Source organism: Neoarius graeffei, chromosome 19 (genome assembly GCF_027579695.1).
Source record: "Neoarius graeffei isolate fNeoGra1 chromosome 19, fNeoGra1.pri, whole genome shotgun sequence".
Lineage (NCBI taxonomy): Eukaryota > Metazoa > Chordata > Actinopteri > Siluriformes > Ariidae > Neoarius > Neoarius graeffei.
Window position 1 is genome coordinate 30,636,352 of NC_083587.1, and position 14,497 is coordinate 30,650,848.

Here is a 14,497-nt window from a genome sequence, read left to right on the forward strand (position 1 = left end):
GAGAGAGAGAGACAGAAACAAAGATGAAGTAAGTGAGGGACAGAAAGAGAGATACAGTGAGACAAACAGAAACAGAGATGAGGTAAGTGAGGGACAGAAAGAAAGAGAGAGAGAGAAGGGAGAGACAGACAAAAACAGATGGAGTGAGTGTGAGAGACAGACAGAAAGAGATGAAGAGAGTGAGATACAGAGGGAGACAGAGTGAGAGACAGGCAGAAAGAGAGAGAGACAGACAGAAACAGAGATGAAGGAAGTGGGAGACAGAAACAGAGATTAAATGAGAGATAGAAACAGAGATGAAGTAAGTGAGAGACAGAGAGACAGACAGAAACAAAGCTGAAGTAAGTGGGAGACAGAAACAGAGATGAAGTGAGAGAGAAACAGAGATGAAGTAAGTGAGAGACAGAGAGAGAGAGACAGACAGAAACAAAGATGAAGTAAGTGAGGGACAGAAAGAGAGATACAGTGAGACAAACAGAAACAGAGATGAGGTAAGTGAGGGACAGAAAGAAAGAGAGAGAGAGAAGGGAGAGAGACAAACAGATGGAGTGAGTGTGAGAGAGACAGAAAGAGATGAAGAGAGTAAGAGACAGACAGACAGAAAGAGAGATGAAGAGAGTGAGATACAGAGGGAGACAGAGTGAGAGACAGGCAGAAAGAGAGAGACAGACAGAAACAGAGATGAAGGAAGTGGGAGACAGAAACAGAGATGAAGGAAGTGGGAGACAGAAACAGAGATTAAGTGAGCGATAGAAACAAAGCTGAAGTGAGGGACAGAAAGAGAGATACAGTGAGACAAACAGAAACAGAGATGAGGTAAGTGAGGGACAGAAAGAAAGAGAGAGAAGGGAGAGACAGACAAAAACAGAGATGGAGTGAGTGTGAGAGAGACCGACAGAAAGAGAAATGAGAGTGAGACAGAAAGGGAGACAAAGAGTGAGAGACAGGCAGAAAGAGAGACAGACAGAAACAGATGAAGAGAATGAGAGACAGACAAAGAAAGAGACAGACAGACAGAGACGAAGAGAGTGAGACAGACAGAGTGCGAGAGAAGGAGAGAGATAGACAGAAAAAGAGATACAGTGAGACAAAAACAGAGATGAGGTAAGTAAGGGACAGAAAGAGAGAGCGAGAAACAGAAACAGAGATGAAGTAAGTGAGGGACAGAAACAGAGATGAAGTAAGTGAGGGACAGAAAGAGAGATGAAAAGAGTGAGAGAAACAGACAGAAATAGAGATGAAGAGAGTAAGAGAGACAGACAGAAAGAGCACACAGAGGACACAGTGGAAATAACTGTTTGACTTCTGAGCCTTTGGAAATCTCTGCAGTGGAAACAGCAAGCGTCAGACTGTCTGTTCAAATCCACCTGCAATGTTGCCTAAACTTTTCTTACAACGTTTCTGGGGAACTTTTGTTTATTTCCAGCTTCCTCTGTTCTCATACCTGCCAGAAGCAGTCTCTGGCCTCCGCTGTGCTGGCAGGCATCGGCATCACAAGCAGGTTTTGTAAAAGAAAAGCTGCCTATGAAGAGAGAGGAGAAAAAAAACAAAAAAAACAAAACAAAAAACACTCCAGTCAGCAATGCTGCCATCTTGCTGCAAAAACGTTCAGTGTCTGCAAAATGGAATCCAAAAACAAGTGTGAAGGCAAAGGATGCTCTGTAGCAGGTAAAGCTTCCTTATGGCCCAGCGTGTGCTGGTGTTCTTCACACAAACAAGGCTGAGGTAGAAAAGGGAAAATAGCAAGAGATTATTACAGATTATTATCTCATCTCATTATCTCTAGCCGCTCCATCCTGTTCTACAGGGTCGCAGGCAAGCTGGAGCCTATCCCAGCTGACTACGGGCGAAAGGCGGGGTACACCCTGGACAAGTCACCAGGTCATCACAGGGCTGACACATAGACACAGACAACCATTCACACTCACATTCACACCTACGCTCAATTTAGAGTCACCAGTTAACCTAACCTGCATGTCTTTGGACTGTGGGGGAAACCGGAGCACCCGGAGGAAACCCACGCGGACACGGGGAGAACATGCAAACTCCACACAGAAAGGCCCTCGCTGGCCACGGGGCTCGAACCCGGACCTTCTTGCTGTGAGGCGACAGCGCTAACCACTACACCACCGTGCCGCCCACAGATTATTATATTATTAAATATTTAAAACAGATTATTAATAGCAGTCGTCAAAAAAAAAAAAAAATAGTGCCAAGTTTATATCTGGTCAGAAACAATAAGAATGCCAAGATGCCTAATTTTAGCATCCTTATATAGTTGGCTAAGCCATCAAGATGTAGACATTCAGCTTTAATTCAAAAGGTTTGCAATCAATGACCACCTGGAGTCTGGAACCGATGGGCATCAAATACTGAGCTTCCTCCCTTGACATGCTTTGTCTGGCCTTCAAAGCAGCAACTGAAGGTGGCTGCAGGTTTGTGGGTCTTTCCGCCTTCAGTTTTGTCTTCACTCGGTGGAAATTCATCCTGCTGCTTCTATCAGCACTCACATCATCAGCACACACCAGTGACCCAGTTCCATCAGCAGCCATACATGCCCAAGTCCACTGTGTTTGACAGATGATGTGGTATATTTGGATCATGAGCCCTTCCTTTCCATCGCCATATTTTTCTCTTCCCATCATACAAGTACAAGTTAAACTTGGTTCCGTCTATCCAAAGACTCTACTTCCAGAGCTGGGCAGATTTTTTTTTTTATGTTTTCTAGCCAAGTCTAATTTGGCCTTTCTGTCTTTGAGTGTTACCAGTGGTTTGCGTCTTCAGGATAACCCTCTGTACTTACATTCATGAAGGCGTCTCCTGATTGGAGACTTTGACAATGATAGGCCTACCCCTACCCATCGAAAGTGTTCTTGACTTGCCGATATGTCGTGACGGGAGAGTGAGAATGTTCTTCACCAAGGAAGGAAGGAATTCTGCGATCATCCACTTTAGTTATCTTCCATGGCCTTCCAGGCCTTTGGCTGCTGCTCAGATTTGTACTGCATTCCTTCTTTTTGAGAGTGTACCAGTTTGTTGATTTGGCCACTCCTAGTTTCTGCTATCTCTCGGACAGGTCCATTTTGTTTTTCAGCCTAATGATGGCCTCCTTCACATGGCATCAACACTTCTTTGGACTGCATATTAAGAGTTTCCATGAACAACTACCAAATGCAAATTCAACACTTGGATTCAAATCCAAACCTTCAGTCTCCTTAATTTGTCATGAAAAAACTAAGGAACAACCATAACTGGCCATGAAACTGCTTATCATCAAATTTCCAATTACTTTTGAGTCATGCCAAAAATGAGCTGTGAACATGGAAGGATTATGTTTTTAAAAAATGGCTGCCATTCCTAAATATAGCTGCAAGCGACGATGAGGGGCCCTCGCACCTCTGGGTCCGTGAGCTGTCACATGTGCTCATCAAACAATGCACACCCATCTGAGATGTGAGACAAAAGCCTGGATATCTGATGTATGCGCCACCAGTGATGAGTTTTTAGGCAATGGAGTCATTACTGTCCAGGTCCAAATGGTGGCGTTATACCAGAGGGTGACTTTGGACATGTGGACATCAGCAGAAGCATCATGTCCTATAACGTGTGACGTTTGAGCCATATCAGGCAATGCATGGTGAATTTATGATGCACTTCCTGTTTGCGTGGCATAACATATAAATCTATTGTTTTGCCATTTCAACATCTTGCAAAATATCATAAATCCCTTCACAATTCAAAGTCAGAAACATCTTGACATCACGTACACCAAATATGGCATGAACATAAACTGCCTCGGAGAAGGACGTCAAAATGTAACAGATGTCAAAACGCACCAAACCAAAAATAACTCACTTCCTGTTGAGGATGGCTAATAGAATGTATAATACAATTTTGTTCATCTTGGGGCACCTCATGCACCTACCAAATTTGACACGGATAGGTGAAACTATATATCAGCAGAAGTCTCAATGACATGTGGGGGCATTATGGAGTCCCCTGGACACACCCGGGGCCAAGCCTCTATCCCCGAGTAGCAGTGGCCAGGACTGATGTGTGTACCAAATTTCATGATTCAGAGTTTTTAGGCAATGGAGTCATTACTGTCCAGGTCCAAATGGTGGCGCGATACCAGAGGGTGACTTTGGGCATGTGGATATGGTCAGAACCATCATATCCTACGGTATAACCTGTGAAGTTCGAATCCTATCAGGCAATGCATGGTGAATTTATGACACACTTCCTGTTTGCGTGGCGTAAAATATAAATGTATGGGTTTGCCATTTCAACCGCTTGCAAGTTGTCGCAAATCCCTTCGCAATTCACAGGTGTGCAATATTTTTGTTAAACTTCTCAAATTAAAGCTTAAAGGAACAGTCCACCGTACTTCCATAATGAAATATGTTCTTTTCTGAATTGAGACGAGCTTATCCGTACCTCTCCGAGCTTTGCGCGACCTCCCAGTCAGTCAGACGCGCTGTCACTCCTGTTAGCAATGTGGCTAGGCTCAGTATGGCCAACGGTATTTTTTGGGGCTGTAGTTAGATGCGACCAAACTCTTCCGCGTTTTTCCTGTTTACATAGGTTTATATGACCAGTGACATGAAACAAGTTCAGTTAAAAAAATTGAAACGTGGCGATTTTCTATGCTATGGAAAGTCCGCACTATAATGACAGGCGTACTAACACCTTCTGCGCGCTTCGGCAGCGCATTGATACCTGCACTCAGGAGTGAACATATGTTCTGAGTAAAGGCCTCTGCATGCTCTTGCGACAAGGCTTTTGCAGATAGCTTTTCGCAGACAGTTGTAATTTATCGTTGAGCGGGGAGTAATAGGCGTGCGCGATGTTATTCACTGCCACAACGCAAGGGGGCGCGAAGTCGCGAAATCGCTAGGAGTAGTTGGTGGGTGTGGTTAGTGGAGTGTTTATCCTCCGGTTACCTATAATGACTAGAACTGGAGTCGTATAGATGTACGTACTTCCTCACTTCCTCGATCAACCGCTCTTCGTGCTGCTCCATCTTCGCTCATGTTTTTAAAAATGGCGGTCATGAAAACAAACCAAACCAGGAAAGTAGGGAAGCAGAAGTGCGTGTACAGCGGATGTAGAGTGGACCAATCAGAGCCCTCTTGTCTGCGACGCTGTCTGCGAGGCTTCTGCGGTGGTCACAATTTTTGGGAGGTACGCGCAGAGCGTCTGCGAAGGTGGGGGGGGCTACGCAGACGCTGTCTGCGACGCCATCTGCGAGGGCTGGGTTGTCAGCATAAATTGGCCTTGAAGGTATCAATGCGCTGCCGAAGCGCGCAGAAGGTGTTAGTACGCCTGTCATTATAGTGCGGACTTTCCATAGCATAGAAAATCGCCACGTTTCAATTTTTTTAACTGAACTTGTTTCATATCACTGGTCATATAAACCTATGTAAACAGGAAAAACGTGGAAGAGTTTGGTCGCATCTAACTACAGCCCCAAAAAATACCATTGGCCATACTGAGCCTAGCTACATTGCTAACAGGAGTAACAGCGCGTTTGACTGACTAGGAGGTCGCGCAAAGCTCGGAGAGGTACAGATAAGCTCGTCTCAATTCAGATAAGAACATATTTCATTATGGAAGTACGGTGGACTGTTCCTTTAAAGTCCGCACTTCAATCACATCTTGATTGCTTCAGTGCAAATTCATTGTGGTGGTGTACAGAGGCAAAACGAAAACTGTGTCGCTATCCAAATACTTATGGACACAAATGTATATCCATATATATGTTCTAGTATCATACAGTATTCTATTAAAACATTAAACCTTTCAAATGACCTAAAACCCCTTATATAAAGATCACTCAACCAGCAAGAAGTTAGATTTTCCTAAATCTCTACGTCCAGCATCAGCAACAAACCACAACATTGTAAAATTCTTGACTGACTGTTCAGAAAATGTGCTAATAATAAACAGATTAAGAAAAAATAAAACACTTTTGTATTTATGTCACACTTTTTTTTGCTTATTCACTTCAGAAAAAAATAGAAGCTGGTTAAGGAATAAAAAGTTGAGACCTGTTAATGTATAATGTAAGTGAGAACTTGTTTCACAGACATTCCATAACAATGCACCTGTAAAAGGATCGAAAGTACAACTTGATATAAATAAATAAATGTTAGCATTGGGGGAAAAAAAAAAAAAAGACCTATGTTGGTTGTTACAGCAACTGTCGTTGATTATTTTCCTATACCAGCATGCTCGGTCATATTTTATTCCTTACGGTATTTACTCACTCTGCAGGGTGGTATGTACAGTGGTGCTTGAAAGTTTGTGAACCCTTTAGAATTTTCGATATTTCTGCATAAATATGACCTAAAACGTCATCAGATTTTCACATAAGTCCTAAAAGTAGATAAAGAGAACCCAGTTAAACAAACGAGACAAAAATATTATACTTGGTCATTTATTTATTGAGGAAAATGATCCAATATTACATATCTGGGAGTGGCAAAAGTATGTGAACCTCTAGGATTAGCAGTTAATTTGAAGGTGAAATTAGAGTCAGGTGTTTTCAATCAATGGGATGACAATCAGGTGTGAGTGGGCACCCTGTTTTATTTAAAGAACAGGGATCTATCAAAGTCTGATCTTCACAACACATGTTTGTGGAAGCGTGTCATGGCACGAACAAAGGAGATTCCTGAGGACCTCAGAAAAAGCGTTGTTGATGCTCATCAGCCTGGAAAAGGTTACAAAACCATCTCTAAAGAGTTTGGACTCCACCAATCCAGTCAGACAGATTGTGTACAAATGGAGGAAATTCAAGACCATTGTTACCCTCCCCAGGAGTGGTCAACCAACAAAGATCACTCCAAGAGCAAGGCGTGTAATAGTCGGCGAGGTTACAAAGGACCCCAGGGTAACTTCTAAGCAACTGAAGGCCTCTCTCACATTAGCTAATGTTAATGTTCATGAGTCCACCATCAGAACACTGAACAACAATGGTGTGCACGGCAGGGTTGCAAGGAGAAAGCCACTGCTCTCCAAAAAGAACATTGCTGCTCATCTGCAGTTTGCTAAAGATCACGTGGACAAGCCAGAAGGCTATTGGAAAAATGTTTTGTGGATGGATGAGACCAAAATAGAACTTTTTGGTTTAAATGAGAAGTGTTCTATTTATCTATCCTAATGATGAGATGATTACACAGACTGAGAATAGTGTAATGTGTGGCAACAAGGAGGATTTCAGTGATTGTACAACTTTGCAGAATGATGATTATATAAGGGATTTACATGGGAATATAAACGATTCCTCGTCTCTCAACTGTTTCTCAAGCACACTCTTTCATCTCCACTGCTGTCAGTGGCCAATTCTCGTCAAGTCAAGCAGTCAACTTTCGCGCGAGTTGTAGGTGTGTCCGAGAGACTCGCAGATTACCACACAGGAGGAAGAACTACCGTACTGAATTGCATAGCATTTTTTTTTTTTGGCATTGTATTGGTATTAGCCGTTGCTTCATACATATCTTTAATGTATCGGTAGCTATGTAACGATATATAAATGTGACTATAAATTGTGATACAAATTGATGATACGAATCGATTAAATAAAAAAAATGAATCATGATTATTATCAAGCTGAGTAATCTTAGGTTTTTCTAGCTGTAATCGTGTTGTTTAGGCAGCAGAGGGCAGAATAACAAGACAGCCAGAATGTGCGTGACTTCATCCTGGCAGAAGTAACGCAGTGCTATCACAGCTCTGTGAAAACACACACAAAAGCAGATCTAAAATGGGAAAGAGCTGCTGTGCGACTGACTGTAGAAACAGATTTAACGAGAAATCAGAGCTCTTTTAACAGACTGCCGAAAGCTAAAGAAAAGAGAAGCAAATGGAGGTAATGTTCATAAAAGTTTATTAAGAAAAGGCCTATTTGTTATTCATTTTTTTCCTCATTTTCAAGGAATGTTTTAGTTAATAGGCAATTATATTTTACTCCAACCTTTACAAAATGTGGGTAAATAATTATTGTTGGTTATTAAGAAAATAAAAACAAATGTATTTGATTTAGCAAAAGGAATAATTACATTGATAAAGTAGCCTGGCAAGCCAGACTAAATGTGAATATTTAGTCTGGCCTCGCTCGTAGACATTTCTGAAGGGTGTGGGAGGAACAACCCGCTGTCTTTCAAACTGTCTCTGTGCGTATAGGCCAACGCTCTGACCAATCAGCGCAACAGTGACTGTGACGTAGTCAGAGCGACAGAAAGCAGTGGGGGAGACCTTGAAATAAATAATTTTTCAAAATGCGTATTAATTAACAGGTTCTAGATATTAAGAAGTTTGGAGATAATGACCACAAGTTTGGAATCTGTACCACATACTTTATACTTTTTTTTTTTCCAAGTGTTTTTCAAGGGTTTGCTTAAACTGTTTGAGAGTTTTTATTTAGTGGTGTTTGGTGAAATAATTTCCCTTAAATTTAAAATAACGGGAAAATAAACAATCAAAAAGTAATGTTTCAAAGCTGTTTATTAATTCTTCGTACTGCACAAACTAGCCCCATCCTTTTGGCTACCAGCGGAGCCAGCTGGTAGATCAGACTTTTGCCATAGCCGGTCGGCAAAACAGCGAAAAGGTCCTTCTTGAAAAGGAATGAGCGGAGAGCCTCTTCCTGCTCATGTTTCAACGAAAACTCCAAGTCTAATTCTTCTAAAACTGATTCCAAAGCGGAGTCAAACGCGCGCTGTTCACTAGCCGTAGCCATCTTTCCTGTTGTGCTTTCTCCAGCGTCACGCAGCTTTGTCGTCACTCCTGCAAAAGCCCGCCCAAAGAATCCAAACAAAAACCTTGCGTTGTGATTGGCGGGCACGATTTGATGCCCGGGGTGTTTTGTTGATATGGTGCGAGGCTAGACCCACTCGTAGGCAAAAATATTTTTGGCCGCTAGGCGGGTGTGTCTAGTTTACTAGGCTATTGATAAAGAGTATGAAAATAAATATTGCATTTTTTGGGAATAAAATTTTCTTCATTTTCAAAAATGTCACAGGAAACTCGAACTGTGAACTCAATAACTTGAACTGAATCGAATCATTAATTGGGTGAATCGTTAAATGCCTATGTATTGATAATATACTGTTGTTCGTGCTAGCAGTCGTTTTTGCACTGTCCTTGTTCTCTGCACTTTATGTTGTGTGTAGTTTATTGTCTGCGATGTTTGCACTCGTTGCACGCTAACACTATGTTGTTATATGTAGATTTGTAGTCCTGTGATGTTTAATGTCGCACCATGGTCCTGGAGAAATGTTGTTTCGTTTTAATTGTGTACTATATATGGTTGAAATGACAATAAAAAGCCTTGACAACGCATTGAGACGAGCATATGACCTATAAGTGTGTTGTCAAACTTCAAAATGGAAGAATGGACAACTCTACATGTGCGTGTTGCGCTCTTGATAAACAGCACCTTGACGTTTCTATACAGAATATTCGACGGAGCAGCAGTTGTGGAGAAAAACACAACCTCTTACATTCTGTTTGCTGACATTTTCGAAATCCAAAACATAAGCTCTGCACTCTGTTTGTGTGTGTGTGTGTGTGTGTGTGTGTGTGTGTGTGTGTGTTTGTGTGCGCCCACCTCTCGGCGCACCATGCTGCACTCCTGTCTCTCCAGCAGGATGTTGAGCAACGTCGCCCACAAACCGCCTGAGATGTTCTGGCAGCTATTCGACATCATCACACAGCCGCTTTCTAACGAAGAGAGAGCCGCGCCCAGCGCCAGGCTGGCACAGCGCACCTGAGTGCACGCACACACACACACACACACACACACACTCACTCAGGCTTGGCAAACATTTGAACTGGCGCTGCTTTGTGCTCGTTATGCTTTTCATTGATTACCAAACCTCAGCTTAAAAGTTTCCCATTTACTCAACCAGATCATCTTCACACACTTTGCTAACTCTCTGGGTGTGTGCGTTTTCTTCTATTAACTCCTCTACTATAATTGCGTATTGCAGAAAAGTGGCATCATCAAGAAACTGTTTTTGTTTTTCCTTTAATGCCTTCAAATAAAGTCCACAGTAGATGTGCCGAATCTTCTGGCTACTGAGTCTACAGTTATAGTCATATCCCAGCCAAACGTGTATTTATTTGTTATTTTGCAAAACAAGTCGGTACATTTGGCTGAGTTGGAGGAATATAAATGTATATACCAAATATAAAGATACATACTTTAAAGTGTTTGTGTGTCTCACCTCTGGGTCACGATCCACCCACAGTGGGATTAACCAAGCGAGACCAAACTGAGCCGAACATGGATCATCAGCACTCTGTTCAGGCCCAAGAGACCAGCGAGACATCCAATCCTAGCGAGAGAAAAAAACACACACACACACACTCTTCTGAACTCTACATTCTCTATATATACACACACATACATACAGCAGGATCCAAATGTCTGAATCTGCTGCCAAGAGCGGTTTGTATTTCATTATTCATCAAAAACTAACTCATTTTCCTCAGTCCTTGGTCCTTCCTTATTATTCAAGAATGTACTACGGTATATAAAACAGCATGTATAACTGTGAAAACTGTTGTACAAAATGGAGCTCTATTTAATCATCCTGTTCACAAAACACTTGCTTCACGTTTGCAAGTGTTCGCACATTAGTAGAAAAACGCTACTGCAAGCTACGAGCAGCGATTATGCCGAGTCCTTCACCGCTGTGTGGATTAATCTCCTGGCTACAAGTGCCAAATCAAAACACGGTTTATGAAAATTCAAGGCTCCATTCCAAACAAAGAGATAAGCAGCAATAGGTAGTACACATACAATACTGTGCAAAAGTCTTTTGCACCCTATTCCCCCCCCCCAATTTTATGACTTCTACATTATCGAGTCAGTACAAAAACATTTTAGAGTCCAAACGTTCGTTTTCCAGCAAAAAATTAAACACGACAGAAAAATGTTTTGTATCTGAGCAGCATATTACATAAGAGCCCACTTTTCAGATTAAAAAAGAAACCATAATGAAGGCTGCTGGGTTTTGGTGCAAAATGAAGAAGCGAGTGTGACAGTCAAAGTGTCCAGAAGAACTGGGGCTGGTTCTGTAAGATGCTCAGTAAAACCTACAGCTCATTTCCTTATCAAACTGCACTCACTGTACCTCAGACTACTATTGTTTTTTTTTTTTTTTAAAGCAAAGGGTCATCTCACACCAAATATTGACGTTGCTTCATTTATTATGGCTTACTGCTGTTTATAGTATTTGCTTAATGTTGAAACGTTTCATTTCGCTATTTTTTTTAAAGATTTTTTGGGGGCTTTTTTCACCTTTATTATTATTGGATAGGACAGTGTAGAGACAGGAAATGAGCGGGAGAGAGAGACGGGGAGGGATCAGGAAATGACCTCGGGCCGGAATCGAACCCGGGTCCCCGGATTTATGGGATGGCGCCTTATCCACCTGAGCCACGACGCCCCCTCATTTTGCTATTTTTAAGGCATTTTTGATCGACAGAATTTCTTTACATGTGCCTAGACTTTTGCAGAGTACTGTAAATAGTACTGAAATGAAGTTTTAATAAATGTTTCCTCAATATAACAGGAGCTTTGTGACGCCTTTACCGATCTTTTCCGAAAGTTGTATGTACGGTAAATGTTTGTGGAAGCCAAACTAAAAATGACACAGTAGTGATGCCACAAAACATCATTTGCATAGACATGTGTGCTGAAAAAGGCTAAAGGGCAGAAAAGGAAGCTATTTTGACTCACTTCTTTTTTTTAAAAGATTTTTTTGGGGGCATTTGTCACCTTTATTGGATAGGACAGTGGAGAGACAGGAAATGAGCGGGAGAGAGAGAGAGATGGGGAGGGATCGGGAAATGACCTCAGGTCGGAATCAAACCCGGGTCCCCAGATTTATGGTATGGCGCCTTATCCACCTGAGCCACGACACCCCCATTTTGACTCACTTCTATGCCAGTAAAATATTTCATAACGTATAACAATAAACAAAAGCTGTGATAATCAAAAGGCAAATTTTCTTAAAATAAACACCACTTACTTGATATTGAATCAGTAGCCTTGGTGACCCATGAGGTGAATTTTGCTTGTCTTTTAATCTGCTGATTATCTTCCAATACTATGAAGTTACACTTACTCTTACATTCCTACAACACGATGGCATAGTGGCTTCGTCACTCGTTCTTGTGTGCCTTTGATAACGCGAGATCAATTGTTCGTATCGTGAGATCGCAATTTGCCGTTCTGGTGATTGTAATGCACATGTGCGGTGCGCTATTGTTACACTCATTCTTACAACATGATGACATAGTGGCTCCGCCTCTATGAGGCAGTAGCCACAAAAAAAAAATTATTATTATTACACTGAATATTCCATACGTATATAAACGTTCAGTAATCCAGGCAAATTATACAACCTCAAATCAGAAAAAAGTTGGGCCAATATGTTGAGATTGAAATTAAAACTGAAAACTAATTTTTAAATAATATTTGACTTGTATTACATTCAAAACAATACAACAGCACATTATTTGATATTTTGCCTCATACGTTTTGTTTTTTTTCAAATTAAATACCTATTTCAGGGGCGGCACGGTGGTGTAGTGGTTAGCGCTGTCGCCTCACAGCAAGAAGGTCCTGGGTTCGAGCCCCGTGGCCAGCGAGGGCCTTTCTGTGTGGAGTTTGCATGTTCTCCCCGTGTCCACGTGGGTTTCCTCCGGGTGCTCCGGTTTCCCCCACAGTCCAAAGACATGCAGGTTAGGTTAACTGGTGACTCTAAATTGAGCGTAGGTGTGAATGTGAGTGTGAATGGTTGTCTGTGTCTATGTGTCAGCCCTGTGATGACCTGGCGACTTGTCCAGGGTGTACCCCGCCTTTCGCCCGTAGTCAGCTGGGATAGGCTCCAGCTTGCATGCGACCCTGTAGAACAGGATAAAGCGGCTAGAGATAATGGATGGATGGATGGAAATGAACTTTGTGCATCGTATGCTGTTTGGTTCACTCCCTTCAGCGGAGTCGATTTCGGGTTGAATCTTTTTCTGACTGCAGTCATGTTTTTAGTTTGTGATTCCTGTTCTCACTTGCTCAAACAAACAGACCAAGGGGGAAACACACCAAGGTTCAAGTCAAACTGACGAAACACTGCATATGTGAAATCATGGTGTAAGATGAATTTGGGGAGGGGGGAAAAGAAATATTAAACTGACATAAAAAACCAGCTAATTAACCTGATACTCATTTTGGTTTGCTCGAGTGTATCTGGAGTTGTCTCGCTTGCTCTCTTCTCTCTCCGAGCTGTCAAAAGAAAATACCTCGCAGTGCCCTAAGCTTTCAGCGCTGTCTGCTTTCTCTGGTCATATCACTTTATATCAATCGTTACGCAATGCCTCAGTCCAACTACAGTTTAATTTGACGTTCTGGACCATTTACTGTCCGGAAAATGACCCAAGATGCCGTTTTAAGTCTTAGTCATGATGACTCTTCAGAACAATCATCATCCCTCAGATGTGGAGATGCCTCTGGCTGGTGAGGACACTTCTGAAGTTCTGACAACATGAGCTCTACGAGTTTCCACTGAGATTCCTGAGGAAGTTCCTGTGTTTTTAAAATAGTTCCTGTGCTGGATTCGATATTAATAATTAAAGTAATTTGGGACAAAATTGTCCCAAACAGCTCTTAATGGTGCACTTAGACTTTCAGACGTGACCGCATACACTGTGATCACAAGGCAACACAGTGATGTCTATGATTTATTTCAAATTCAAATGTCCAGAAATTTCAATACCTTGTCCTTGCTCTCAGACATCATCTCATGGGACAGATGAAGCAGGGAGATCACTGCATTCTTGGTCACTCCTTTTCCCATAAAGGACATGGCGTTCCCTCCCCACTCCACATAAAAAGAGGAAATTACCTGGGGGGAAATGAGTAAAATGAGTTTTGTATGATTTGTTGAGAAGTAAAGCCCCTCCCCCATCTCTATGATTTATTTCCATATGCACGTATTTGGCTACAACTCATACAGCATAACATGGAATTACCAGCCAAGCTGAAGGAGGAGGATGAGTGTGTGTGGTGTGTGTACCTCAAGTAGGCCGCTAAGGTATTTTTGGCAGAGGGTGTGTGGCTCCATGCTGCTTGTGTGAGTGCTCCAGCCAGGCAGCGCGGTGGTGTGCGTCATGCTGCGGAGAGAACGCTCCAGAGAGGGGAGGCCGTAAAAACGTGGGGCATCCGAAACACGGAGACACTGCAGCAGACGGACTGCAAACTCTGATGCTAATGGCCCGGAAAAGAATGTACACATCCTGAGAGAGAGAGAGAGAGAGAGAGAGAGAAGGGGGTCAAATGCTGAATGCAGAAGAGATTTCATACCCTGAACAAAGGAAAGAAGGAGAAAAAAGATTGGAGCCTGAACCACGGTGTGATCTGATCTTGTATGATGTAATGAAGGAGACCAAGAAAAAAAAAATGAGATCAAACCCCGAAAAAGAGGTC

General features: G+C 42.2%; 1 protein-coding gene across 3 annotated transcripts in view; it reads right to left on the reverse strand.

Moving 5' to 3' along the window:
- rttn (rotatin) overlaps nt 1-14,497 on the reverse strand; it is a 185,607-nt gene that overhangs the window by 62,893 nt on the left and 108,217 nt on the right. For 2 of the 3 annotated variants that reach the window (XM_060899987.1, XM_060899986.1), the window contains exons 28-32: nt 14,088-14,307; nt 13,788-13,916; nt 10,233-10,343; nt 9,614-9,772; nt 1,445-1,522 (exon numbers count right to left, since the gene is read on the reverse strand). In XM_060899987.1, the coding sequence (XP_060755970.1) occupies nt 1,445-1,522; nt 9,614-9,772; nt 10,233-10,343; nt 13,788-13,916; nt 14,088-14,307 (697 nt within the window). The remainder of the gene's footprint in view (nt 1-1,444; nt 1,523-9,613; nt 9,773-10,232; nt 10,344-13,787; nt 13,917-14,087; nt 14,308-14,497) is intronic. The other variant, XM_060899988.1, reaches the window with a different exon arrangement.